Source organism: Amblyomma mixtum, chromosome 3 (assembly GCF_055824585.1).
Source record: "Amblyomma mixtum isolate Tamu chromosome 3, ASM5582458v1, whole genome shotgun sequence".
Classification (NCBI taxonomy): Eukaryota; Metazoa; Arthropoda; class Arachnida; order Ixodida; family Ixodidae; genus Amblyomma; species Amblyomma mixtum.
In genome coordinates, this window is record NC_143014.1 from 88,246,474 (window position 1) to 88,271,095 (window position 24,622).

A 24,622-nucleotide genomic window follows, 5' to 3' on the forward strand; every position below is an offset into this window, starting at 1 on the left:
TCTTGTGATGGTCCTTAGGCAGTGCGGGCTGGGTGATATCATTCTAGCTATATTTTGAATCGCCCACAGTAATGAATGTCTCGTGATGTTCCCAGTCACTCACTGTCTGCTAATGGCGATGTCAGCTGCGAAAAGTGAACAGCTGAGACATACTGCCGTGATGTAGATTCAACTCTCTAAGAGGGCCACCTGCAGCAGGCTGACAGTAAAGACAGAAGATGGAGGAGCAGTACAAGTTGGGAGCAGTACAATTTATGAACATATTAATAGAGAGCCCAGCTGAACTGCTTCCAATGCGTGTGACTCCACTTTCCCCTTTTCAACAAATTTATAGGGACAAAAGCTTCTTTCACAGTGCTTCAGGACTTGCAGCACAAAAGAAAAATTTCAGCAAATGGAATTAAGGGTGTTCTGAATTGTAGTGTGCACAGTAGCCTCTAAGTACTACTAACACCTAAACTATGCAGGTACAGAGTAACAAGTGATCCAGAAAAATAATTGCGGTTTATGCTAGCATGACACAGTGGGGCTGTAACTGTAACTCAAATTCACAGAAGTGGTGCTTACTTGGTCTTCTCACTTGCAGCACCCTCCGTAGAATCAAGCTTAATCTGCATTGACTTCCGTTCTTCATTTAGTTTGTCAATTAGATGATCCATGCTACCAATTATACGGTTGACACGATTGTAAAGGCGCATTGCTGCCTTTGTCTCTTGAATATCCCGTTTTCCAGTCTTGACAACAACATCCTTGAGTTCGTCTACATCCTGCGCAAAGAAAAAAAAACAACAAAGTATGTGAACCCATATGAAGAAGCGGTATCATGACCAACACTACTCACAACAAATCAGTAACAATTCTGCAGTGTGTCAAAAGCAAGCAAAGCACTTGGAAGCCACAAGCATGAGAAATAAACGACCAAAGTATCGCACACCGGTTGTTTCATCTGAGACGTTCTCCAACTTCTAAAAAAAAGGCTTTTTGAGTCAGAAGAGTGCTTTTTTCGGAATAGCATTGTCAGCAGTGTAACGCATCAGAATACAGCTAATATATGTGCTATATATCTAGTAGGGTGGTTAACTAATATTCAGTAGTTAATTTTTTAACTACACCTGTTAGTCTCCTTATTTATGAGAGGCTTGTAGCCCACTGAAAGTAATATGATATCAGTTTTCAGAATTTCAAAAATGCAGTTACCCTCGGTGCTGTGGACCAACAAACTTTGGATATTTCGACGAGTTACGAGCACTAGAGGTGGTTGCTCTGACTGCAAGCTTTTCAAAAGAACATGCATTTTGGCAATGTACTAGGCAAAATTTGTTGGGCCACAGCACTGAGGGCAACTGTGTTTTCAAAATCCTAAAAACTGATATAGATATTACTTACGGTGGGCTACTCACCTCAATAAATAAGGAGACCAGTAGTAGTTAAATAGGGCACCTAAGCAATTCTTATTATGAGTAAATGCGAAAGCATTTACATTTTTTATCGCTCAGTTGTTGTCGAGGGCTTGGGGGGTGAATGTTGTTTCACTGCAGCAACTCACTTGGCACATTTCGCTATGTTGCAATGGACTAGTACTTTGTGGGCAGTGAACTGCCGCCTTTGGCCATGCTTTGCTGTCTCTCGCCTGATGATCTAGATGCGAGCGATTCAACTTCGAATGATGAATACTCCATAAACCTTATTTACAGGAACACGACAGTGGGGATCGTATTTCCTAGTGTATCTCACGGAGCCGACATGCCACTGTGTACATGTGCCACATCAAGTCTGTCAGGACGGTGACCCCTCGCCCAGTGCACGTGAGGTAGAGGTCAAGCTGCCCCTATCTTGCGGCCAGTCTGCTTTGTGATACAGCTAAGGAGATAATGTTTAGCACCGCAGGGAGTAGGAGGGTTGCCTCGAACTCCAAGAGGGGTCATGAAGTTATTAGCGAGCCGTGTTTCTGCTGCGCGTTTCTGCCACAGCTTTCTGGTGATGGCGGGGTTTTCACACAAAGAGCCAAGTAATGCTCTCACATTAAAAGTTAAATCATATTAAAAGTCAGTGGTTATGGTGCTTGGCTGTTGAATTCCGATGGAGACGAAATTCTTGGTTTGGTTTGGTTTATTGGGGTTTAACGTCCCAAAGCAACTCAGGCTATGAGGGACGCCGTAGTGAAGGGCTCTGGAAATTTCGACCACCTGGGGTTCTTTAATGTGCACTGACATCGCACAGCACATGGGCCTCTAGAATTTCGCCTTCATCGAAATTCAGCCACCGCAGCCGGGATCAAACCCGCGTCTTTCGGGTCAGCAGCCAAGCGCCGTAACCACTGAGCCACCGCGGCGGGAGGAGGCGAAATTCTAGAGGCCTGTGTACTGTGCGATGCCAGTGCACATTAAAGAACCCCAGGTGGTCGAAATTTCTGGAGCCCTTCACTACGGCGTCCCTCATAGCCCAAGTCGCATTGGGACATTAAACCACAATAAACCAAACCAAATCACAGCCTTCACAGGCCAAAAGAAAGTGGACACCAAATATAAATTGATGCCCCCTTCCTTGTGGCTCTGCCTAGTCAGAGAAAAAGGATGTAATGCCAGCAGCCTGCTTATTGACATGTAATTCTTCAATATGTTATGCTTGTTTACGTTCCCTTCATCAACTTCCTGCACAGTGAAACGTTTCCTCGAGTGCTTTGGAGATGTACTTCCCCAGAACAATGACATCATGGGATGTGTAAAGTGTAGAACATTTCAAAGCAACAGGCATATAACAATGCATAACATAATGAGGCCAACAGTTACAGGTTGACAAAACAGCGCACTTTGCATACTTGCATGGTTCTCGACTGACTAGCCTGGTAAGTGGCAAACTGAACTGCCAACAGAAAAGTGGTTTCAGATCCCAGTGTGACGAGTGCTCTGGAAGTTGCTGGATGTTCGCCATCACTTTTCAAGGAAAGCGACTGCCAGTGCAGGGTAAGCAGTTATGGTGGCAAGGAGTTTGAATTTTTGCAGGCAGAATCTATTTTCCCGCAAATTAACAAGCGTTTTTAAAACAACCATGCACTACGGCCAGGCCGTGGTGCTGGTATGGGGTATGCACTACAAGCACCTTGGTTGAAATTGCCTCAGACCTTGTAAAAGGTTGGCTCCTTACTATAAGCCAGTCCCCAAAAACACCCAATGTTGCAAGCTCCTTTTTACCTAAAAAGTAGGGGTGAGTGAATATACCAAATTTCGAATATGAATTTAATATGTTTGATATTCAGCTCCTATTAAAATTCGAGAAAGTGATATTTGAGAATTTCTGAATACTCGAAAATTTTCTAACAGTATTCGCCAGCAATCGTATACTGTGCCAGCTTTCATAAATTCAACCACGACAAAACTACAATATCTGGGAAAATTATCCAATGATCGAGTTTAAGTTCCAGGAAACAATACAAACGAGTCCAGTTTGCTTTCTTCTCCGGCGTTTATCGCATAGACCGATCGCATTCAGCCGCTACTAGGCTTGGCCTTGTGAGAAATTCTGCAAGTGGCCTTTTCCACACAGTACCTGATGTGAACGAGATGGCAGACCACCTGCTTCGAACAATTCCAGCAAGAGAGAGCGCTGCTTTAGCGAGACAGCACTATTCACTAGCAAAGCTGAAAAACCCGAGGTTTGTGTGAAGCTTCAACCTTTGACGGAGTGCCAGCGGCGGAGGCCTAGCACAGCTGCTCCGTCAACGTAGTGCAACTCCACCACTATCGAGTCACACCCATCATAAGCGGCACAGTCGCGTGTGAGGAGACTTTGCTGTGTGAACAGTGACCGGCACGTGACAAGCGCGCAGTTTCGGCGCAGTGAAAGAATGAAACCATGCAGACGGAAGCGAAGGAAATGGCACCAATGTGGTGGAAAAAAAAAAGGCGGAAGAAAACGCCAGCGATGTACCAATCAGTGTCCGAAACAATGCTCAGCTTGGTTAGGTTGGCTGGTTGATGCTGGCTAGTCGGGCCGCTGTTGCTGCAGGCTAGCGCAAAGCTTAGAAAAGCAAAACTTAAACTAAACGGCCAACTGTTCTCGGAGACTGGGTGTTCATTAGTTGGGTTGTTTGGAGACTAGGTGCCATGCCTGCTGTCACATGCACGTCACAGGTACGTGAGCGAACCTGCACCCTAGAACTCAGGTTTTGAGTAGGGCTATTTCGACGATCTCTTGCAGCGACGGTCATATCTGGACGCGACCTCCCATAAATTAACCATTGTGAGACCCATAGTGTCCAAATTAGCAAGAGTTCAACGCCATATACTACCATAGTCGTTGGCCAGGACTAAGCAGGTAGTTTATATTATTCGTATTTTCAAATTAACGGAGGCCTAATTAACGACTTCTACGTTACACGATGCCTGAAAATTGACATGTCAGATGTGCCAGCTACAAATATATGAAAACCTGGACAGGATTCCACAACTATCATTTTCATGGGCAAATTTCAGCATATGCACAGAGCAACAAAACAAGGCATGGCAAGAAAAAGATGTTAGATAAACTTCCTGCCAATGTAAATAAGGCATTGAATTCTTCCTCCCATACTAGCAGTAGTTGACACATAAATGCAGCCCAAGTTTTTTCTTACGCTGAAACTGAAACACTGGCTTTCTGCAAACTGTGCATTCCCTTCCATTGGTTAGGTCATTAAAAATGACAACCTTAGTACTGGAGCAGCCAGCCTGACATGCCTAGAAAAGTATCCATGTCACTTTCTCAGTTGAAATGAGATCTTGGTCCATCCATACAACCAAGCACATTGAGCACGCACGCTGCATTCATTTGAAATGCTCCTACGGTGGAATCGTATTATGGTGGATGTCAGATGAAAGAGAAAGTACTGCTCAAGGTGGTCATTCAGGAGTACAGCCCCTGATGCTAGAAATAGTTCGCACAGCCGTGACTACCCCTAATAACCAGCATCACAAAAGAACACACCCCACACATGACTCTGCATTTGTAAACTTGACAAGCATAGCTGTGCTTAAGCCCTCCCCTGTACGGCCAAGTCGATATGGATGTCCTACCCCGGCCCCAACCCCATTTCTCAAGAAAAAAAAAGCAAAAGTTTTCACATTGTCCACCCCCTTCGAGGCAAGGAAACGACAGTAGTACAGCTGCAACCCACCCTCACGAACACTCCAAGGACTATTGGCGCTTCAGGCTCAAACACAACTGGGCAACAATGTTGATGGGCTGTGCGGAAAGTTTCTGGTTACAACCTAACATGATGCGGACACCAACAACCACAAAGGTGCCATTTATCTCGGAGAAAGTACTCCATTCAGCTACCATTCTAAAAACACCATGCTATACAAATGCTCATTGTGGTAACCCACCTGCTTGTAGTCAGCCATTTCCTCTTTCAAGTCTTCAAGCTCCTCCTTTTCAATAAGAAGTTCTTGCTTTTCAGCAGCAATTTTTTCTAAGGCATCCTCAATGTCTGCAAGGTCAGCCTTTGAGAGTTCTTCTTTCTTTGGGACCGGCGGCTTTTTCTCCACTACATAGCACAGAGACAGTGGCCAGTCATTAGAAGTCTTTAAGCGAGTAAGGAAAATGCATGAAAATATTTCCCATTTCTTGACATGCAGCACAACTGTGAGTGTCCATAAAAATCGTATAAAAACGACTTTTAAATTGCACCAAACAGCGAAATCTAGTTCTAACAAGCTTCAAATGTTTCTAACAACTTATGTGCACATAACCTTAAACATGCTTACACAGCCTAAAGCAGAGACCAGTGTTGGCATTGCCTCTCTTAACACACTGCCAATATCCTGACAGCAGCTGAATAAGCACACAAATATCAGATGTATTTAGAGCTTTAGAGCTTTCTTTGCACCAAAGACTGGAGAGCACAATACTATGACCTGCTCCCTTAACCCTTTAAGGTCCGAAACTTTTACCCGCTCTGCAGTCATTCTGGTGCGAAACTAGTATTTTGCCAGTTCGAGGCACTGTGAAAGAAAACCAGAACTGTGCAAGAAAAACTCATGGAATGTTTATTTTTGGTGTTTCTTTATGCGTCCAAGGCTTACAGTGATATTTGGGCAGAGATCGCACATCATGTAGAGTGAGGAAAATGTGCAGAATTCAACCACTGAAAAGCCTGTTGGGGGTCGTACTGCGTTGATGGGGGGGCCCGACTATGGACCACAAAGAGTTTATGTGCACTGTGTACCACTGGCAATCTATCTGCATCAAGTTAGGGAAAGGAAAAAAAAAATGACCATCTGCATGATGACAAGGCTATTCTGGGACAGAAACTAATTGGAACTGCACTGAAACATATGGGAGAAATTAGGTATACTAATCAAGGCTCACAAAAAACTTAGTACACATCTTTATATTTCTACCATACTTTGTCTTAGACAAGGTCAAATAAATTTTGCTAAAAATGTATGGAAGAAGGATGGTCGCAGCATTTAAAAATATTGTGTATAATACCAAAAGTGCTTTCATGGCAGGTGGATGTGGTGAAAGAAACAATGGCAGGTGGATGTGGTGAAAGAAACAAACAGAGACATGATTTGAACCTTGAAAGAATTCTGGCCAAGTGGACAGAATGAAGGCCTTTTTTTACCTGTAAACGTTACTAGATGATGAAATTTCAGTAATAATGTTTGAGCTGCATGCACAGCAATTAGGGAGTAATGTCATGCAGTCAGGCTAAGGTGATGTTTACAAGTGCAATGGTCACAAAAGATCATGTGAGTATGCCTTTGTTAGTCACCCTGAGTTCACCTGTGCCCCATGCACAAAGGTGTGCATGTGTTGTGAGTGACATATTTAAGACCGGCACCCTTAATGCAAGGTTATCGATTACTCAGTGTTGAATATATCATAATCAGAAAATTTTTCATTGAGCCAAAGGCTCTCCACACCATATTAGTGGAATAACATGACATAAATACTAGGTATTGCAGTATACAACGCTACGCTAAAGTAACTCAATAATGCAACATATGCTCACAGTCTTCATCCTGTTCTGTAAAAAAGGCAGCCTTATCTTCAAGGATTTCTTTGATTTCTTCATCAGGCTTCTGATCAGCAACAGCTTTCAACTTCTGCAAGTGAGAATAGAGAAATAGTAAATTCAATCATGCAGCATATAAATGCAGCTAACGAATACTACCAGTATCTGCAACCTGTTTTTTTTTTTTTTTTTCCCCAAGGCAAGCTGCGAAATGCGTTCTCCTAAAAGGGACATGCAGTGCAACATAAAAGTTGGGTACACACATAAAAGCAGAGTAACAGTAAAATTTATGGAATAAACACAGAACTAGCAATGGAATGTTTAATCTTAGAACACAAAGGCACATAATAGTTTTCTGCCTTTGTAATCAAGGTTTTTGCTGAGAAATATCAGCAACAAACAAACAAACATGCATGTATGCAAAATCGGTGTTCCCTAGCTGCAGGGTCTGTTCTGAAAGTAGTAGGACTGGTTTTTTCCTGGGCGAACGGGCGGACGAGAGGCTGTCTGCGCGTGCAGGATCGTTGAAGGGGGATGTTGGGAATGCTGGGGGAAATCGGCAGTAGGCTCTCGGCCGTTGAAGAGAGGAGGTCGCTTGTACTGTGAACCCCTGTCGAAACGTCTCGTCACGCAGAATCGTCGAGCGTTTACTGGATCAGCGATACGCGATCAAATTTTGAGTAAATCTTGGTAAAACGGGCAAAGAGACTCACAACATGATTAAGGAGGCCTACGGTGACGCTTCCATGGGTAGATCAGGTGTTTTTTGAGTGGCACAAGCTTTTCCGAGAAGGTAAGGAAAGAGTGGAGGAAGACGACTGCTCCAGACGCCCTTCGACCAGCAAGACCAACGAAAATGTGTAGCGAGTGAAACATTTACTTAACAGTGATCGTAGAATGAGTATCAGAATGATTGCTGATCACTTGACCATTCCTCAAACCCAAGTTTTTGAGATCGTGACAGAAAACTTATCCATGAGGAAAGCGTGCGCGAAGTTGGTGCCGGGAGTGTTGTCAGAGGAGGAAAAGGCCAACCAGTAGGATCTTCTTCATCATGCGAATGAGGACCCCGATTTTTTGCCCAGCACAAGGCGGCAACGCTGCCTCAGCCCCCCTACAGCCTCGACTTGGCCCCGCCAGACTTTTTTATATTCCCGAGAATAAAATCGACGCTCGAGGGGAAACATCACGGATTGGTAGAGGTGGTTCAACAGGCCGTGACGAGGGAGCTAAGCAGCATTCCGGTCCAGGCGTTCCTGGAGGCGTACGAAAACTGTAAAACTCATTGGCAGCAGCTTGTAGGTGCGGAAGGGTGCTACCTTGAAAAATTGTAATCGTTTGTACTATTCTCTTGAATAAATTTTGTTTAAAAAAATGAGTCCTACTACTTTCAGAACAGACCATGTATTGCATTGCTTCAGCACAAGGAAAACTTGACCAATGGTTTCCTTAGTTTTCGACCAGAAACAGAAAAATATCTGCAATAAAAAAAAAAATACACACCTCAGTTTCCACCTCCACTGCGATCTCTTCCTTCTCCTTCTTAATGGCTTCTTCCTCTTGTTGGATGATCTCAATCTTGGTGCGATTGTCCACTTTGCCTTCACGTTCGCCAATCTTGTACTTGGCCTCTGTAACCTAGAGAACAAGCCATAGCGACAGCATAGTAAGACTTTTATTTTGTGCACTAGTCAAGATTAAATGTAATGGAATATTTAAAACCAAACCAGTATAACTCCCGCACCCTACACAACTACAAAGTTCACGGAAGAAACTTAAAAATTTAACTTCATTTAAGACTAAAAACACCAGAAAAAAATAAATTAGTAAAAAAGACTTGGCTGTGGGGCTGTGGAAGAGCATAACCAGAGACAAAACAGCAGGCTGATATATATTAATCATACCACCATATTCAGCAGCACTGCAAGGCACGAATGTAGAAATGTACGGTCATGATGTCTCCTGTTGTACTGTGACAACTTGCCACTATCACTGGCATATTCTTTGCAACAGCTTTCGCAACTCAACTAAACTTGTCACTCGCCAGACACTGCATTTGCCAAGCCCTTAATGTTGAAAAAACCTGTTCATGGCAAAGGTTACTCACATATAAATGCCCAGCAGCTATTTCTGACAATACATAAAACAAGCATTCCAGCATAAGTGACACCTTATGCCATGGTAACAGAAGCACCACATGATCATGACCAAGCAGGTCTTTACTCAAGTATGAAGCAGAAGGCATGATGTGTAGCTGGTGAAGCAAGTTAGCACGTTCTACAACCTTCACACCCATGCGACGTACGGGTGACTTCCAGTGGCCATTACTGTCTGGTTTTTAACTAATGCTAAAGCAAATGGGGCACTCTCATATGCTTTGCACAAGGCAAAAATAGGAAAAGCCGACTCTACAGGAAGTGGTGGCATCACAAAAGTTTAAGTATCAATGAGCAGACATTTCTGCACATAAATGTCACAAATGACATAAATCTCACAATGACATAAGGCTCTTTGAAGCTGCTGCACTTATCAAGTTAGTAGTGAGGATCAGAGAACAAGGCCTAAAACTTGCTTTCCAGAAACCTTAATTTAACAATGTACTTTTACAAGCCATGCACAGATTCTCTCCGTGGTTCTGCACCACACAAGGGCAACACTATGCCTGTAACCAAAAGCACATTGAGAGAACTTGTGGTCCCACTGCTGTTTTTTCTTTTATAGGTGAGAATCTGCATATGGAAGCCCATCTCAAGCTATTGGAAGTTTCTGTGACATCAGGGCTTAGAAAAAAGGATGAGCAATAAGAGGAAAACAGGTGCATGGAGAGAGAAGCAAAAGAGAGGGAGGAAGTGAGGCAAAGGATCGAGAAGGAAGCAGACTATGAGAAGACACTGGTGCTTACTGCTCCAGTGTGTAAAAACTGAAGGGGCTACATCACACCATACGGACTGATGAACACATTTTACAATGTGGCAGCCCACTGCAAATACCATGGTGATAGATACCTAACTGCACCAAATGCTACTTAAACAGCCATTATTGTCTAGTGCTTCAACCTCCTAGAGCAGTACCCTGAGTATTAAGAGTATTACTGATGAGTGAGCTCTGCCTTCAGACACCTGCAGACATCTAACGCTCACCAGATGCCCAAAGAGAAAAGGGGTTGCAGTAGGAGCAATGCAATCTCAATCCAATCAGCAAAACTATGAGGAACAAGAGGCATCCAGAAACCAAGATGAAAGGTGACAGAAAATACTGAACAAATGGATCTGTCACAGTGAAGTTTTTTTTAGCTGATTACACATTTAACTATTGTTGCATTTGCATTTCATTAAAAATCTACAAACCAATGAGCAAAAGCTGTTGCAAAAGGCCATTCACTCCAATATTTGCAGGCCATATTTATTTAAATGTTACATGCAGGGCATCTACGAAAGCCATAAACACTAGGTACTGCTACACATTATACCACCTATTATTGTAGGTTGAACAACCAGCTGCTAAGTGAAAGTCACAACTCTTTCTTATGTGTTTCCTTTGTTTTCACTGCCATAGGTCATGCTATTCTAAATTTTATGCTGCCGTCATTAAAGATTCCCAGACCAAGTGCACACTATGCAGTGTGTTTTAAGACACAAATTCAAGGAGTGTGCGATCGGGGGCTAGTTGGTGATACATGACCTTAAAAAAAAAAAAACCACGCAAAGGACACAGGACTATTTATTGAAGCAACACCTTCCTTCATCAACAACTTTGTCCTGTCTCTTGTGTGGTTTTTGTATCTAAAATTCACGTTTCAAGACAGGGGTGAATTCAGCTTTTGCAAGTATGACTGTTTAGATTTCTAATAAAGGCAGGCAACATGCAGGTGGTGATTACTGCCTAACTGTATACCACTTACGCAATTTCCCAACAGGAAATTTATCCTGTGGTATTCACACAAGCACAGCTGCCACAACAGTGAAATAGAGCCCATGGCAAATGCTCTGCATAATGGCAGGCAATGGGATTAGTTCCACAGTTCTGAGGTGAGCAATGTACCGTATTACACATGTGTTTCAGACATATTTGTGCTATCACCCACTGCATCAAGGTGAAGAAAATCATTCAGCTCTAAAATTATTTGGACACTAATGCCAAACAAATTAATAGTTAATCAATACTCAGTTCAAGATGGCATATCAAAGCTGTAAATTTAGTTCACTGGTCTTGAACAGCTAACGGAAACACTAAAGAATCTGAACCATTACATTTTTACTGATGAAACTTCTTTCGACAGTAATGCGTGGATACTGACTGAACCTCCTGATGATGGACCTTTCCCACGTGCCACGAAAAAGGAATTCGTGGTGATGCATGTGAAGCAGCGTGGGCATGAAAAACGAGATTTATACACTACTAGGCAAGACGCACAGCCTGCTTAGTTATTTTATAACTAAAGACATTTCATGCAGCCCCTGCGAAACATCTCACACTTGAACATCGCCATGTGTCCTGTCTCCTTTGACAAAATGCCCACCATAAATAAGGCAAAGGTGTTCAAAATCTCGGACAAAAAGAACTAAGTAATCTAATTACAAAGGGACACAAAACCACTATTGCCACCTTACTACATTACTAAGAAGTACGAAAAGTGAGAAAAGAGTAAGCCATTCACTGTGATTTTTATACTCGCCAAAAGTGAATCTGTAGCATCATATGTAAGGCACCTCTTAGGTAACAGATAAAATAACAGATAACAGATAAGATTGCCAACACAAGCATGAATAAATGCACAGCTTGAAGACTGAAAAGGGGGGAAATGCTATACAATAACAATAAAAGGCTCTGCGCCTTTCATGTGTACTTCATTACTAAACTGCTGGGTATATCTGTAGAATGTTACTGGGCATGTACGATCTAAAATGCTTACCGCTTCCTTGGGCAAAGTAGAGATAGTGGCCTTGAGCTGTTCTGTAGGAGGCAAGGTCTCGGAGAGCAACATAGCACGTGACAGGAGCAGGAGTGATGGTGGGATGTTCTCATTCAGGCTGAGATCCAACCACTGGGCAAGCTGATAGCGCAGCTTGGACTCTGGTAAACCCATGGCTCGCATGCCTCTCGCACGACAGACTGCTTGCAGCTCTGCCACAGTCAAGGACTCAATGCCTTCCTTTTGGATCATCTGGATAAACAACCAGCCATGGACAATTTGTACCATTCAAGAAATGCGATTCCTGCTATTAAACCCGCCACAGTTTTGTGATCTGCACGTACATATCTAAAAGCAAACAAAAGTAATAGGCAAGCCCACATCTTCAAAGTTTCTGCAAGCAACATTCAAAGAAAAAAAAAAGATATAATCGCAGACAAAAGTTTTTGAGTTAAATTGTTTAGCATGCTCCTGGTGTCTGATGCTGTGGCAAACAAACAACCAAGCAGTAAGGGGTGTCCTAATGGGAAGCCAGACAGGACAGCAGAAAGAACTCAAAATCAGAGATGGAATGAAATTAAAAACACTAACATGAAAATAAACAGTCTGAAAGGCTGGTCTTGCCTGCAGTAATCAGAGGAGTAGGATGAAAACTACATTGGTTGTTGTCTCTTGTACCCCACATATGAACAAATTGAAAACTAGAGTGTGCCAAGTCTAACCTACTACCACAGCACTTCAATGCCATATTAATAAAATTGTAACATGTTAATAATAAAAAAAGTGTTAAAAATATGCATCACGATGCAGATCCATGGGTTTTTAGGCACCGGCTAGCTGACAGTGGAGCTGTACAAGTTCAAAGGTACTATAGAATGGAGTGTTCTGTAACATTTTACCTGCCTATCTAAGTTTGCTTGGCAAAGCCATATTTACAAAAGCACATGAAAGCATTTTCCCACAAAGGATCAAACAACCCTTTGTGGGAAAATGGGACACATACGTCTCACCTTGTTCCACATACTAAAAGGCTCGTAAGAGGCAGTGGGACGCAGTAGTCCCACTTATGCTATGCTTCCACCTATCTTAGGTTTCAATGATTTGTTTAAAAATGGTTTCAACCACGTCCACTAGATGAGGTAGCGAGTCGAGCCCTTGAAACTTTATTCTTTTTTTAACAAACAAAATCAAAATACCCGGTGAGCGATTCCTTTTTTCTGCATAGATCATAACGTCACTAGATCATAACGTGCACTTGTTCCGAAGATTTCAGATGACAAGTAATAAGAGGAAGGCACTTCTTTTTCCATGCTGAAAATAGTTGGACATTTAACGACTGAATGTTGAGTGGCAATTCTCAAAGATCGTATGTAGAGTTTGTTCTTGGGTGCCAAATCATCAATAGCCAAACATTCGGAACCACCAGCTGCAAGAAGCCCTTCCAAATGAACATGGAGGGTAAAAAAAATGGCCAAAAATAGTTGGCGTCGTGAGTGAAGTTTGGCTCATTGGCAAAAAACACAACCATGTGAAAGTCTAACAATGGCATAGACACCTCTGGTGTTCCACGACAGGAGAAGTAGTGCGAACAAGTTCAACAAGTGAACAACTATGAATAAGTTTGTGAAGTGGTACAAAGAAACCAACTCAGTGAGGAAACCCATGTTGGTCAATGGGACAAATACGGCCCATTTTCTCTGTCCCCATTTAGTGCCAATGGGAAAAATATGTCCAACTTTTTTCCACTTAACTATTTGCACTACAACTGTGAAATTTGTTGAGAACTATTGCTATGAACCTCATCTGCCCGTGCAATAAAAAAATTTAAATCAATTTTGCAAAAAATATATACTGCCCTCAAGCCCACCAAACCATTAACCAAGTACAGTAAAGGTATTTCAGTATATACCTCTATCTACAAGGAAAATGTCAAGTGCCTAGGTTTGCAGCTTAGACGGCCTTCATGCCCTCAAACAATGAGCATATTATATCTCAACGTTATAAGCTTTCAAATGTTTAAGGTTAGTCTCTAAGAACAACAGCTTGTGCTACACGATAGAATGCCATCTTCATTATACATACAACGCCAAAACTGCAATGTAGTGTTTTAGTCTAGTGACATGCTCACTCACCTGGTCATCAGCCTTCAAGTTCCGTAGCTTCATACGCAACTGAAACCGAAGGAAGTTGTTTGTGCCAATGGGTTGGAGCTCTAGAAGCCGGCACAGTGCAGTCAGCTGGGGTCGTGTCAGGCTGTCCAGTGTAATTTCATCTTCAAACAGCTTCGAAAATTTCAGAATCTCTTCGTTCGTGGCGTCTTCTCCAGACTCTCGTATCTAGAATAGAATCACTCTTCATTAAGCAAAGCATATCCCAAATTTTTGTAGCCAGCTTTTACATCACTTACATAATTGTTATATAAGTCAAGTTCAGTTCACTATAGGAGGAATGCCTCTCTCAATGGCCTTTTGTTGCATGCCAGCTGCAGGCATGATATCTCAACGAACCTTCTAAGCTTGTAATTTCAACTGACTGGTTGAAGCAGTGTTTCAGATGTTTCATGTTCTCGCAAATATATTAATATATTAAAAAAGAAACAAGTGAATTGCAAGGTTACCAAAGAAAATTTCAACTTTGTGCACTGCCCCAACACAAGAAGCATTGTTTTTTCTGCTGCCCGTTCACTTTTATTGCAGTTTGGCTATTTGGCTGTTATGCACTACGTACATATACTTGAATACTAGCAGACTTGATTTTCATTTCGATGGTGAGAAGTCTGCTGTGTGGAAGTGTCAGTAATACACACTGCCTTTATTTCTTCTCTAGCAGCTAATAGCTCTGTATTCCATGTTTGTTACTGTAATCTTGTTAGCTTTTCATCTGACACTGACAGCTCTTGCTTGAGGATGCCTACATGAAGTGCATGTAGCATCGGCGGGAAAAAGAAAGAATAAAAAAAAAAGCAAGGAAAATTTCGGTCAGTACCCTCACCTCAGTTCACCATCAACAGAGACACAATGGCTTTGTAGGGAAGGACTTTCAATGCATGCAACTTGAAGTGAAGCCCAGTTGCTCAACTGACATATTCCATATATCGCAACTAGTGTTTTGATTTAGAGTTTGACAGTCCTTGCAGTCTCCACGCAGCGCACTGTTACACAAGCTCTACCTAATAAACCTATTAGCACAATTCTACATGCTTTGAAAACTGGCTTTAAATGCTCTTGTGTTCATCTTAAGCATTACATCTGCTACTAGTGCAAAAATAATAGAAAATGCAAAAAGCTGCACTACAGGAGTTAAACAGGCATTAATGAGTGAAGTTCACATAGCTGCACGACATAAATAAGCATTGTCTAACAATTATAACATGCAATCTGAGAATGGAAGCCTGTTAGTTAACAGCCCCTGCTGTCCATAATTAAATAGGTCATTTGGGAAACATCTATAGTAGATCATTTCAGCTTAAAAGGAAGACTACAAAATGTTCATTGCACACAGGGTGCAACATAAGCATGCAAAAGACAGTAACAGGGACAAGAACGGTATGGACAAGTCTTTATGTAGAGGAGGGCGCAAAGTTCATAATAATACTCATTCATGTGTTCCAGATAGCAGGAAACAATGCGAGAGAAAATTGACATCCTCCTCCCCCATGTATATTAGGGAGGGTCATTTCCTCCCTTGCCACCCCTCTGTGCAAGTGTTTTTGGCCTCCACGTGGGTGCGTTCATAAAAAAAAAAGGTTGGCAACACCAATGAAGCCAACTATACAAGCAAAAGAAGCAAAACGAAACAGAACATCAGTAAACAGCCACTAGAGCTTCAATGCCATCAGAAGGTAAATGTAGGAGCTAGAAGAAAATGCAATGAACTAAGCCACAATTATACCATATACATGAGAGTAAGGGCCGCACTCATGTAGGTGCCAAATATACTGTCAGACTGTATGGGACAAAAAAGTAGTTTTGCGAGACTACAGCTTTAAAACTGATTGGTTATCCGCTTTCGGATAAGAGCTGAAACACATAAAAATTGCAAAAAAAAAAAAAATGCTGCCCTTACCCACATAAATGCAGTATTGATCTCCTCATAAAGCAACAGGCATTATAAGACAGAAATAGAAGTAGACAGCTGCCAAGTTGAGCTACGAACAACAACGTTATTGTCTGTGTGACCATTTTCTGATGCTGGCAAGCAAAGAGAACAAGAAAAGTAGGAGTTATTAATTCCCATAATTTGATGATTTCTTTGTGTGTCCTTATATAGTTCTCTATTGCTCTTAAAACAATGCATCAACCAGTCCTCTCTGTTCAGTGCTCTTAAAATTGCAAGTTTAGGTTCAAATGCAAAGTTGCATAAAATGACACATCAGCTACTACAGCTTATGTGCCTCAAAATCCTGGCACTTCTGCCTTTCAAAACCTACTTGGTACTCAACTTCCCCTTAAATCCAAGCGTTAACAAGCCAGCTTATAAAAAAAAAATATGATGCAATGCAGCTACGCTGTTTTTCAGATATAAAATGCTAGAAGATGTCCAAACATCAAATGAAATATTGAACGCTACTAATGGTGTATCCAAAATCCTTTCGTATTAGTGTCTACAGTGAATTACTTCTTTTTCTCATCCCTCACAAATTAATGAAAGAAAAAAGTGAATGGTTTATAATTTTCACACATGAAGTGATGCACAGCTACCTGAAATGCTAAAAAAATAATTTAAAACTGCTCATTTCAGCGAGACTGCACAGGAAGAAAATTTGGTGGTCACTTCATTGCTTGTTTTAAGTGCAATATCAAATGGTTGACAAGATATAAAATATGACATCACTTACAATACCCAGTAGCAATAATGAATGCAGCTAAGCTACACCCAAACTAACTCCACCAGACCACTAAAGGAGCAACATGCGGCACTGCTGAGCCCTTTTCCATAAACACGATATTGTTCACTGTGGCACATAAATTAAACGTCATCACAAGCACGGTGTTATACAGTTATGATGGCTACGTCCTGTACTTCCAATGCTTCGGAGGAAAATGGGCAGATCCTGTACTTCATTGTTATTGCCACTGATCACGACTTTCATCAGATACAAAGCTGACCAACTGAACAAGTAAGCAGCTGGATTTCTTAATGCACAAGTGTGACATGTTCATGCACCACATATGAAACAGCCGACCAGAACACCTAGTTCTGGTCGGCTGTTTCATATGTGGTGCATGAACATGTCACACTTGTGCATTAAGAAATCCAGCTGCTTACTTGACACCTAGTTCTGGTCGGCTATTTCATATGTGGTGCATGAACATGTCACACTTGCGCAGTAAGAAATCCAGCTGCTTACACCAAAAAATAGAGAAAGAGAAACAAATCCCATTTTTCTATTTTAGAGTACAGCTCCTAGGAGCCCGTTCCTGCGCCCTGCGTAGTTGTCAGCGTAGCACGCCACCCGACAAGTGGTGTGTTAAGCTTTGTGACAGTTGGCGTGTTGGCAAGTAGCAGCAAAGTGAAACTCCACCTGCCATGGCGAGAGTGGAGGAATGGACAGCCGGAAAGTGGCTCCCCACGGGAAGATCCCAGAGGGTGGCTAGCAGCATAGCACGCCACCTGCCAGCAGTGGCAGGTGGCGCGTGAAGAGCTACGCTCAAATTTTGCATAACAGACTGTCGTAATCGTCTGTAAATTTTTTTGTAAAGGGCCAACACAGCGATTCGCACAGCAAACCACCCATGCAAATGAACACATAAGAACTGCATAGGCTGATGTTATAGTGGGATAAATGACCAGCACTATGATGTCTCATGGTTCTGAGTCTACCATGACATTTGGCAGAGATCACTGCAGGAAAGTATGTTTCAGTTCCATATCACTGCATTAAACAAGACAAATTCTTACTTTATCCAAAAATCTCACAGCAAGCATAGGAAAGCCGACCAAGTGAGAAACAAGTTAGTGTTATCCAGAAGGGCTGGTTCACCAAGTTTTGTTTATCAGGAGTTGCACTAGAATTCAAGTTTGTCCAATTCCAAAGATATTGCTGCTTAAATACATCATTGCAAAGCAAATCTGCTTCATCAGAAACCCAATTTAGCAATGCACAATAGGCATTGAATAAATAAACTGTAGGTGCTTTAGCTGTTCACATATAAAACATATATGGCTAATAGCAGACTGCTATACTCAAATACAACTATGACAACATGAAAACTGGTCGACGCCATTTCCACTTCATTCTTGAGTTGTATCTGACTATAGCACTGTAGTGATTCTGTTCGAGCGGCCCAACATGGAAGACGACCATATTGTAGTGTGTGTGCTGCGGTGCATGCATGGTAGTGTGCGCTGGTGCTTGAACGCAGTGGACGTCGCTGTGACCAGTGTGCAAGAACCACGGTATGCCGTGCCGGGTTCCAGCGACGTGACGGCTCAGGACCGGCACCCTGCTGGCCGACGTCTTTACGAGCCTTAACACCACAACGACTACGTTCAACCACCGTCCTGCAGGATCCAACTATGTGGACGCCGATCTGTGCTCCGGGCCAGCGGCTTCGCATCATCCAAAAACCCACATACTACAAATGCCACCAGACTACCGCCTCCACGCATACACTGTGTAGAGGCTGGCAACCGCTGTCCCTCGCGCCCCCACTGTACACTGCCTGAGTGCGCATCCATGAATCTTTGCCCTGTCTTGTGCATTTGTGTCCACTGACATAAAAGGCGACCTTTTGTTCAATCCCGGTGCTCTTCTTTGATGGGTGCGGCGAGCCACCACAAGCAAGCACATGTACGTACGTAGCTATTATAACATATGGCCAGTTTTGTCTAGTATAACATGCACTTAAATTCTCAAAATTCATATGAAAGTTGGAGGCGCTGAGGAGTTACTTCAAAAAGCTAACTGACAACATACAAACATAGTTGGATGAGCCCTCTGAACTGGGATTCTAAATGCACCCTGCACAGAAATATCTAGTATAATGATGGAATATTTTCTTAACCAAAACACAAATAATGATCCAAATTATTACCAACCTTTTCACAGAACTTTGCAAATTCCTTTGCATTGTGGGAATGAGCTTCACCTCGTTTCTTAACAGCCATTTCATCCAAAGTGCTCTGGAGAAACTTGGCCATTTCAAGCTTTACTTTAAGTTCCTTCTTCACTTTTGCATCCTGTAGAAACAAGAGGGATATATGTCTAGGTTTAATTCACCATGCACTGGAAACTTCTGTCAAATAATAATCATCATCAGCCCAACTATGCCAACCGGAGGGCAAAGGCCTCGCCCATATCTCTCCAATTAACCCTGTCCTGTGCCAGCTTCGGCCGCCCTATCCTTGCAAACTTTCTGCCGGCCCCTGCTACGCTTCCTTTCCCTTGGAATCCACTCTGTTACCCTCAAGGACCATCAGTTATCTTGCCTTCGCATTACATACCTTTCCCAAGCTCATTTCTTACTCTTGATTTTGACTAGGACGTCATTAACCCGTGTTTGGTCCCTGACTCACACTAACCTCTTCCTGTCTATTAACGTTACACCTATCATTTTTCTTTCCAGCTGTTCTTAACTTAGGTTAAACCCATTACGTAAGCCTTGATGTTTCTGCCCCATAGGTGAGTACCGGTAAGATACAGCTGTTGTATACTTTTCTCCGTAAAACAAATGCCTAATAATTAGCATGTGGTTGACATGTACACTACAGAGCACCATTCTCTTGAGCAAATTATACGCTGGTAACAAATAATTTAGAAAATACAAATTAAGCCTAGGAGAGCAATACATACCTTTGCTGATGATGTTTGAAACGTAGACGGCAGCATGTTAGGAAATAGTTTCAGGGCAACCGGAAGCAGGAGCTCCATGAACGGTACAATAATGAACACGGAAAATGGAAGAAGTCGAAATAAATCTGAAACTGTACGGACGAGCTGCAAGACAACAAAAGGCATATGCATCAGAGGTATTGTAATTTGTGGAGTTTAATGTCCCAAAGCTACACATGTACTATGACGGATGTCATAGTGGAGGGCTCTGAATTAATTTAGACCAGCTGTGGTTCTTTATATGCACTACCATCGCATAGCACACATGCTTTGACTGCAGCCTCATTGGCAGTGGTTGAATGAGCGTTACTGGTAAGGAAGTAGAGCACAACAGCCCCAAAATATATTAGCGAAGTTGCAAATAAGGGCAAAGCAAATTTACGTATGTTCTATGCATATAGTCAAGGTCTATCCAAACGGTATCCAACCAGACTTAATGTCTCCGAAACAAGTGGCTCAGCCTGCACTTTATTTAGTTGTCTGCTAGACGGGACTATCATTATGCACAAATTAGTCATCATGCTCGCTCTCAACAGCATAATTAGCAGTGAGACACCACTGAATCAGGTGTGCAACCCTGCCATTGTGTAAAGAATGGCACAGCAACTTTATCAGCATATCTGCACCAACACTGCAGCGACTGTCTCTGCATCAGTGGCTCTGAACCAGGACGTTAACTCTTTCGCTACCGCGCCATAGGCGATCGTTCGCATATGATCGATTCAAATCGCCCGCGCAAAAAAGCTAATTTTGGAGCCTTGTGGACGTGCTCCGCCATCTAGTTAGCGAGCTCAACAACTGCTCTTTCGATTGCAGCCTTGGTTTCAGTGTTTTGACATAAGGGGGCGCCGTGAAAAATAAAACTTTGAACGGCCGCAGCACCGTCAGCCGGAGAAAATGGCGTCCGCGTCGCCGAGCGCTCCTCGGAAGCGAAAGCTGACACCGAGCACGTCGGCCGGTTTCGGTTTCTTTTTTTGCGACGAAAGCAGCGGTTATTAGTCGGGCAACAATGTACAAACGTTGGATTTCGGTTTCGGCAGCGAGACTTCGCCTCGGGAGCCTGGAACGTCAGCGCGTACTTGCATGTAAGCTCTGTTTTCGTTCGCTGTGTGTTTTCTGCGGTGCATACGGTTTGTAATTGATGACAGTGGTTTATTTTTGTGCTTCAGGGTCTTGACAACGTATGGCGAAGACAGTTCGCCAAATGCTCAAGGTCGCGTCGCGTTTTTCAACCAAGACGACAGCTAGGTGTCCATATCGGCACATCGCTGCGGAGCGGCGCTCGGAGATTCGCTCGACTTCTCGACTTTTTTTTGATCCTCTTCATGGCGGAAATGATGAAGATCGTGTGCGGAAACACTAATAAGTATGCATGGATGAAGATTTTCAGCAAATTCAGCGTGACGGCTCATGGGAAGCTGTGAATCGGTTGGAGATTCTGATGTTCATTGGAATCATCATATACATTGGAATTGTTGACCTGCCACGACTGTATCTCTACTGAAATACCAGAATAATCTATTCTGGCCCTCTGCCATAAAAAATAATTTCTCAAAATTGGTTTTTCGCTTTTTTTGTTTTTGTTTTTTTTTGCACGTAACGGACCCGGATGATTCGGTGGCGGCAGCCTCTATTGGCAATACTTGAAAAGTGTCCTGGCTTTTGAACCACATCGATAAAACTTAATTATTCAATCCTGATGTTTTAGAGCTTGCCTAAAATGCCAAATTTTATCAGCTGGCTTTCAGGGAGCAGCTCATTCAAGAAATCTTCAGGTATGATGAGGGAAAAGAAGTCCACACCCCCAATCCTCTCATAGAATCCATTCAACACCAACCGAAAATAATGAAAAAAAGAAAAAACTACAAGCTCGGCTATCAGAGAACAAGGGAGGAACAAAGATAAAACCTTATGTGAAGCACCTGTCAGTCTACCTCTGCTTCACATCTTCACCTCTGATTGCTCTTCACAGTGGCACCACAGTCATGACCCCTGATTTGACAAGCCATGGAAAGTGCAGTAAATTTTTCTCATAGCTGAAACTGTGAATAATGACAGCTATAAACATGTGCAACAGTTTGTATATTCCAGTTTTCCTCTAATCAAGTTCGGGCTTAGTGCAGCCGGTAATTTCTGTTTTTGCTATATACATTTTTTGTGTTTTTAGCAAATTTCACAAATAAATGTTCATTTACTTTTGCACACACAACTCTGGCATTTATTTCATTCAGAAGTGTAACTAATAAGCTACAATTTCATGCATTGCAATATGTGCTGGGTGTATTAGTTCTTGAGAAAAAAAATTTTCTTTCAGTACGCTCCAAATCGTGCCTTTTTCCGCGGTAGCGAAAGAGTTAAGCGCATTGCACCCATGGAGTTGTCCCCGACAGGTTCACAAGCCATCTGAGCACTTTATGAAAACAAAAGTCTAGGCTTGAAGCAAAAAATGAAATGCACTGATCAAGTTTGATTGCAAATCTTATGACACGGTCCACTACCTCATCCAAGTGTCGAAGTGAATGAGCTGACCAGCAGGAGTGAAGACTCATGCATGTGTATTAGGGTCCCTTCTAGCTGGTGACAAAATGTGGTGCAATCTATGCCACAGGTGGCACAGGTAATAAATCTGGTATAACGCTTTTGAGAAAGGCTTGCGAGTGTGTGGGTGTCAGCTGCACTTCTGGTTATTAGGGTTGATGCAAAAATTAATGAAGTGTATAAATATGAGACCATTTCCCTCATCAATATCAGCATCTAGGTGATATTGATATCTAAATGTTTTAATTATACCTGTTGCACAACCAGAGCGTGGTAGACTATGTAGCTCCTCAAAACCTAATGCTTTCTAGCATGTGCATTCTTCCTAAGAATTTCCCACAAGAATAAACTTAATGCATAATTAATGACTAAAACCGACGTCTGACCATCGGTGGACATGTCTCTTGCTGCAACATGCGGTTTCTATCAATGCGAGCCAAATACAACTCTCAGCACGCTTTGCTCCGTTTGTGGGTACAAGCTTTGCAAGCTCAACCCATTTTTCATTGCAGAACAACTAAATGAGGCCTAAATTTGGTTTTGATTGCAAGAGAAAAGTTAGATGCATTTTTTTTAAAGACAGAAAAGAACACAATCATGACAAACAGGATCACAACAATCATGAGACAGTACACAATCACAATATTCAACTGGGAACACAAAAGGTTGTGTACTTAAGCAGAGTGTGCAAATAGAACTGTTTTCAGAACCAACCAAAATATGAATGAGGAGGCTGTGCTGACAAATGAAACACTAAAATAACCGAAGTGAATATATAAAATTCTAATTTCTGGGGTTAAACATTACGAATTGACATAGAGGTTCTGAAGGACGCCGTAGTGCACGGCTCCGGATTAACGTGGGGTTTTTTAACATGTGCTGATAATGAACAGCACACGGGTATTTTTGCATTTTGCCCCCACTGGAGTGCCGCCATCGTGGCTGGGATTGATCCTGCAACCTTGGGATTAGATGTGAAATGCCAAAGCATGAGCCAGTGCAGCGGGTGAGTATTTCAATTGTATGTATAGTGAATATAAAGGGTAGAAAAGCATTAGAAAAGCAATTTTATTGAAGATGCCATTGCTTTAACGTACTGCACCTCCAAGCTTGGCGGAGAGAAGGAAAACTTTTCTCTGCTCTATGTCTAGAGTTAATGATTCCAGTAGCACTGCCTAGGTTGGCAGCATTTCAACGTGGTTAACCAGAAAGATCCAAAATTGCAACTGAGGACATTTAGGGACAGTGATCCCTGAAATTTTACTAGGTTAGCATACTGGCATCAGCAGAATAACAAAATTCCAAGTAAAGTAGTAGTAGGATCAACAGGGGTAATTAAGCGAAAATGAGGAACAAATATGAAGTAGGCTAGCAGCTTTTACACCCATCAAGGTGGCTCAATGGCTACGGTATCCTGCTACTGAACCGAATGTTATGGGTTTGATACCCAGTTGTGGCAGCAGCATTCACATGAACATGGAATGCAAAAACACTTGCGTGCTGAGACTTTGATGTATGTCAAAGAACCCCAGATGATCTAAATTATTCTGGTGCACTCCATTAAGACATGGCTCACAGCCAACCCCTTGGCTTCGGCACATAAAAATCCAAAGGTGATTAGATAAGCAGCTCTAAAGCTACTTGAAAAACTCAGGGCAACAGTGTGATGGCCATCACCTTAAATACAACCGTAACATGGCTTAGCAGAGTATATATATAAAATACGAACAAAGGTGAACAGGCTAAGGCATTGATACCAAGCGGAGATACCAACAAAAAAACAAAGGCCACTTTGTTTCTTGAAACACCATTTGCCTTGTTCACCAATTGCAAGTTGCAGCATCATCACAGAGGTATTTGTCGCAAGGAAACTACAGAGGCTAATGAAAATAAAACACGTGTGTTTGCTTTAAGAGCATGGACACACACACATAAAAAAAAAACTGCCATGATGGCTCAGTGGCTTTGACATTCAGCTGCCGAACCCAATAACGTGGAGTTGAATTCTGGCCACAGCATCTTCATTTTCATGGAGACAAAATGCAAAAACAGCCATGTGCTGTGCGATGTCAGCAGCAGTCGTAGGCAAAGCAACACAAGGATGGAACATTATAAACTCGTCTGTGCAGAGAATTAAATTTTTACTACAGATGACGATGTTGAAGAACACGTCAAAGCAGACAACATGGATGCACCAATTGGATTCTGGATGCAGCCATGTGAATGGAATGCAGCACAATGCGTTAAACCACCTCTCCTGCACATGTCAACTACAACAGTATGTTGTTTGGTGGCGGAATAATGGACACTTAAGAGGTTTTTCAGGGAGTGTGAAAAT

At 42.4% G+C, this 24,622-nt stretch overlaps 1 protein-coding gene across 1 annotated transcript in view; it reads right to left on the reverse strand.

The window, feature by feature from the left end:
- Nucleotides 1–24,622, reverse strand: part of Letm1 (Leucine zipper and EF-hand containing transmembrane protein 1) — a 40,563-nt gene that overhangs the window by 6,498 nt on the left and 9,443 nt on the right. The window contains exons 3-10 of the mRNA XM_089580051.1: nucleotides 19,708–19,851; nucleotides 18,954–19,094; nucleotides 14,045–14,248; nucleotides 11,913–12,164; nucleotides 8,504–8,638; nucleotides 6,998–7,091; nucleotides 5,364–5,524; nucleotides 568–767 (exon numbers count right to left, since the gene is read on the reverse strand). Coding sequence (XP_089436177.1) covers nucleotides 568–767; nucleotides 5,364–5,524; nucleotides 6,998–7,091; nucleotides 8,504–8,638; nucleotides 11,913–12,164; nucleotides 14,045–14,248; nucleotides 18,954–19,094; nucleotides 19,708–19,851 — 1,331 coding nt within the window. The remainder of the gene's footprint in view (nucleotides 1–567; nucleotides 768–5,363; nucleotides 5,525–6,997; nucleotides 7,092–8,503; nucleotides 8,639–11,912; nucleotides 12,165–14,044; nucleotides 14,249–18,953; nucleotides 19,095–19,707; nucleotides 19,852–24,622) is intronic.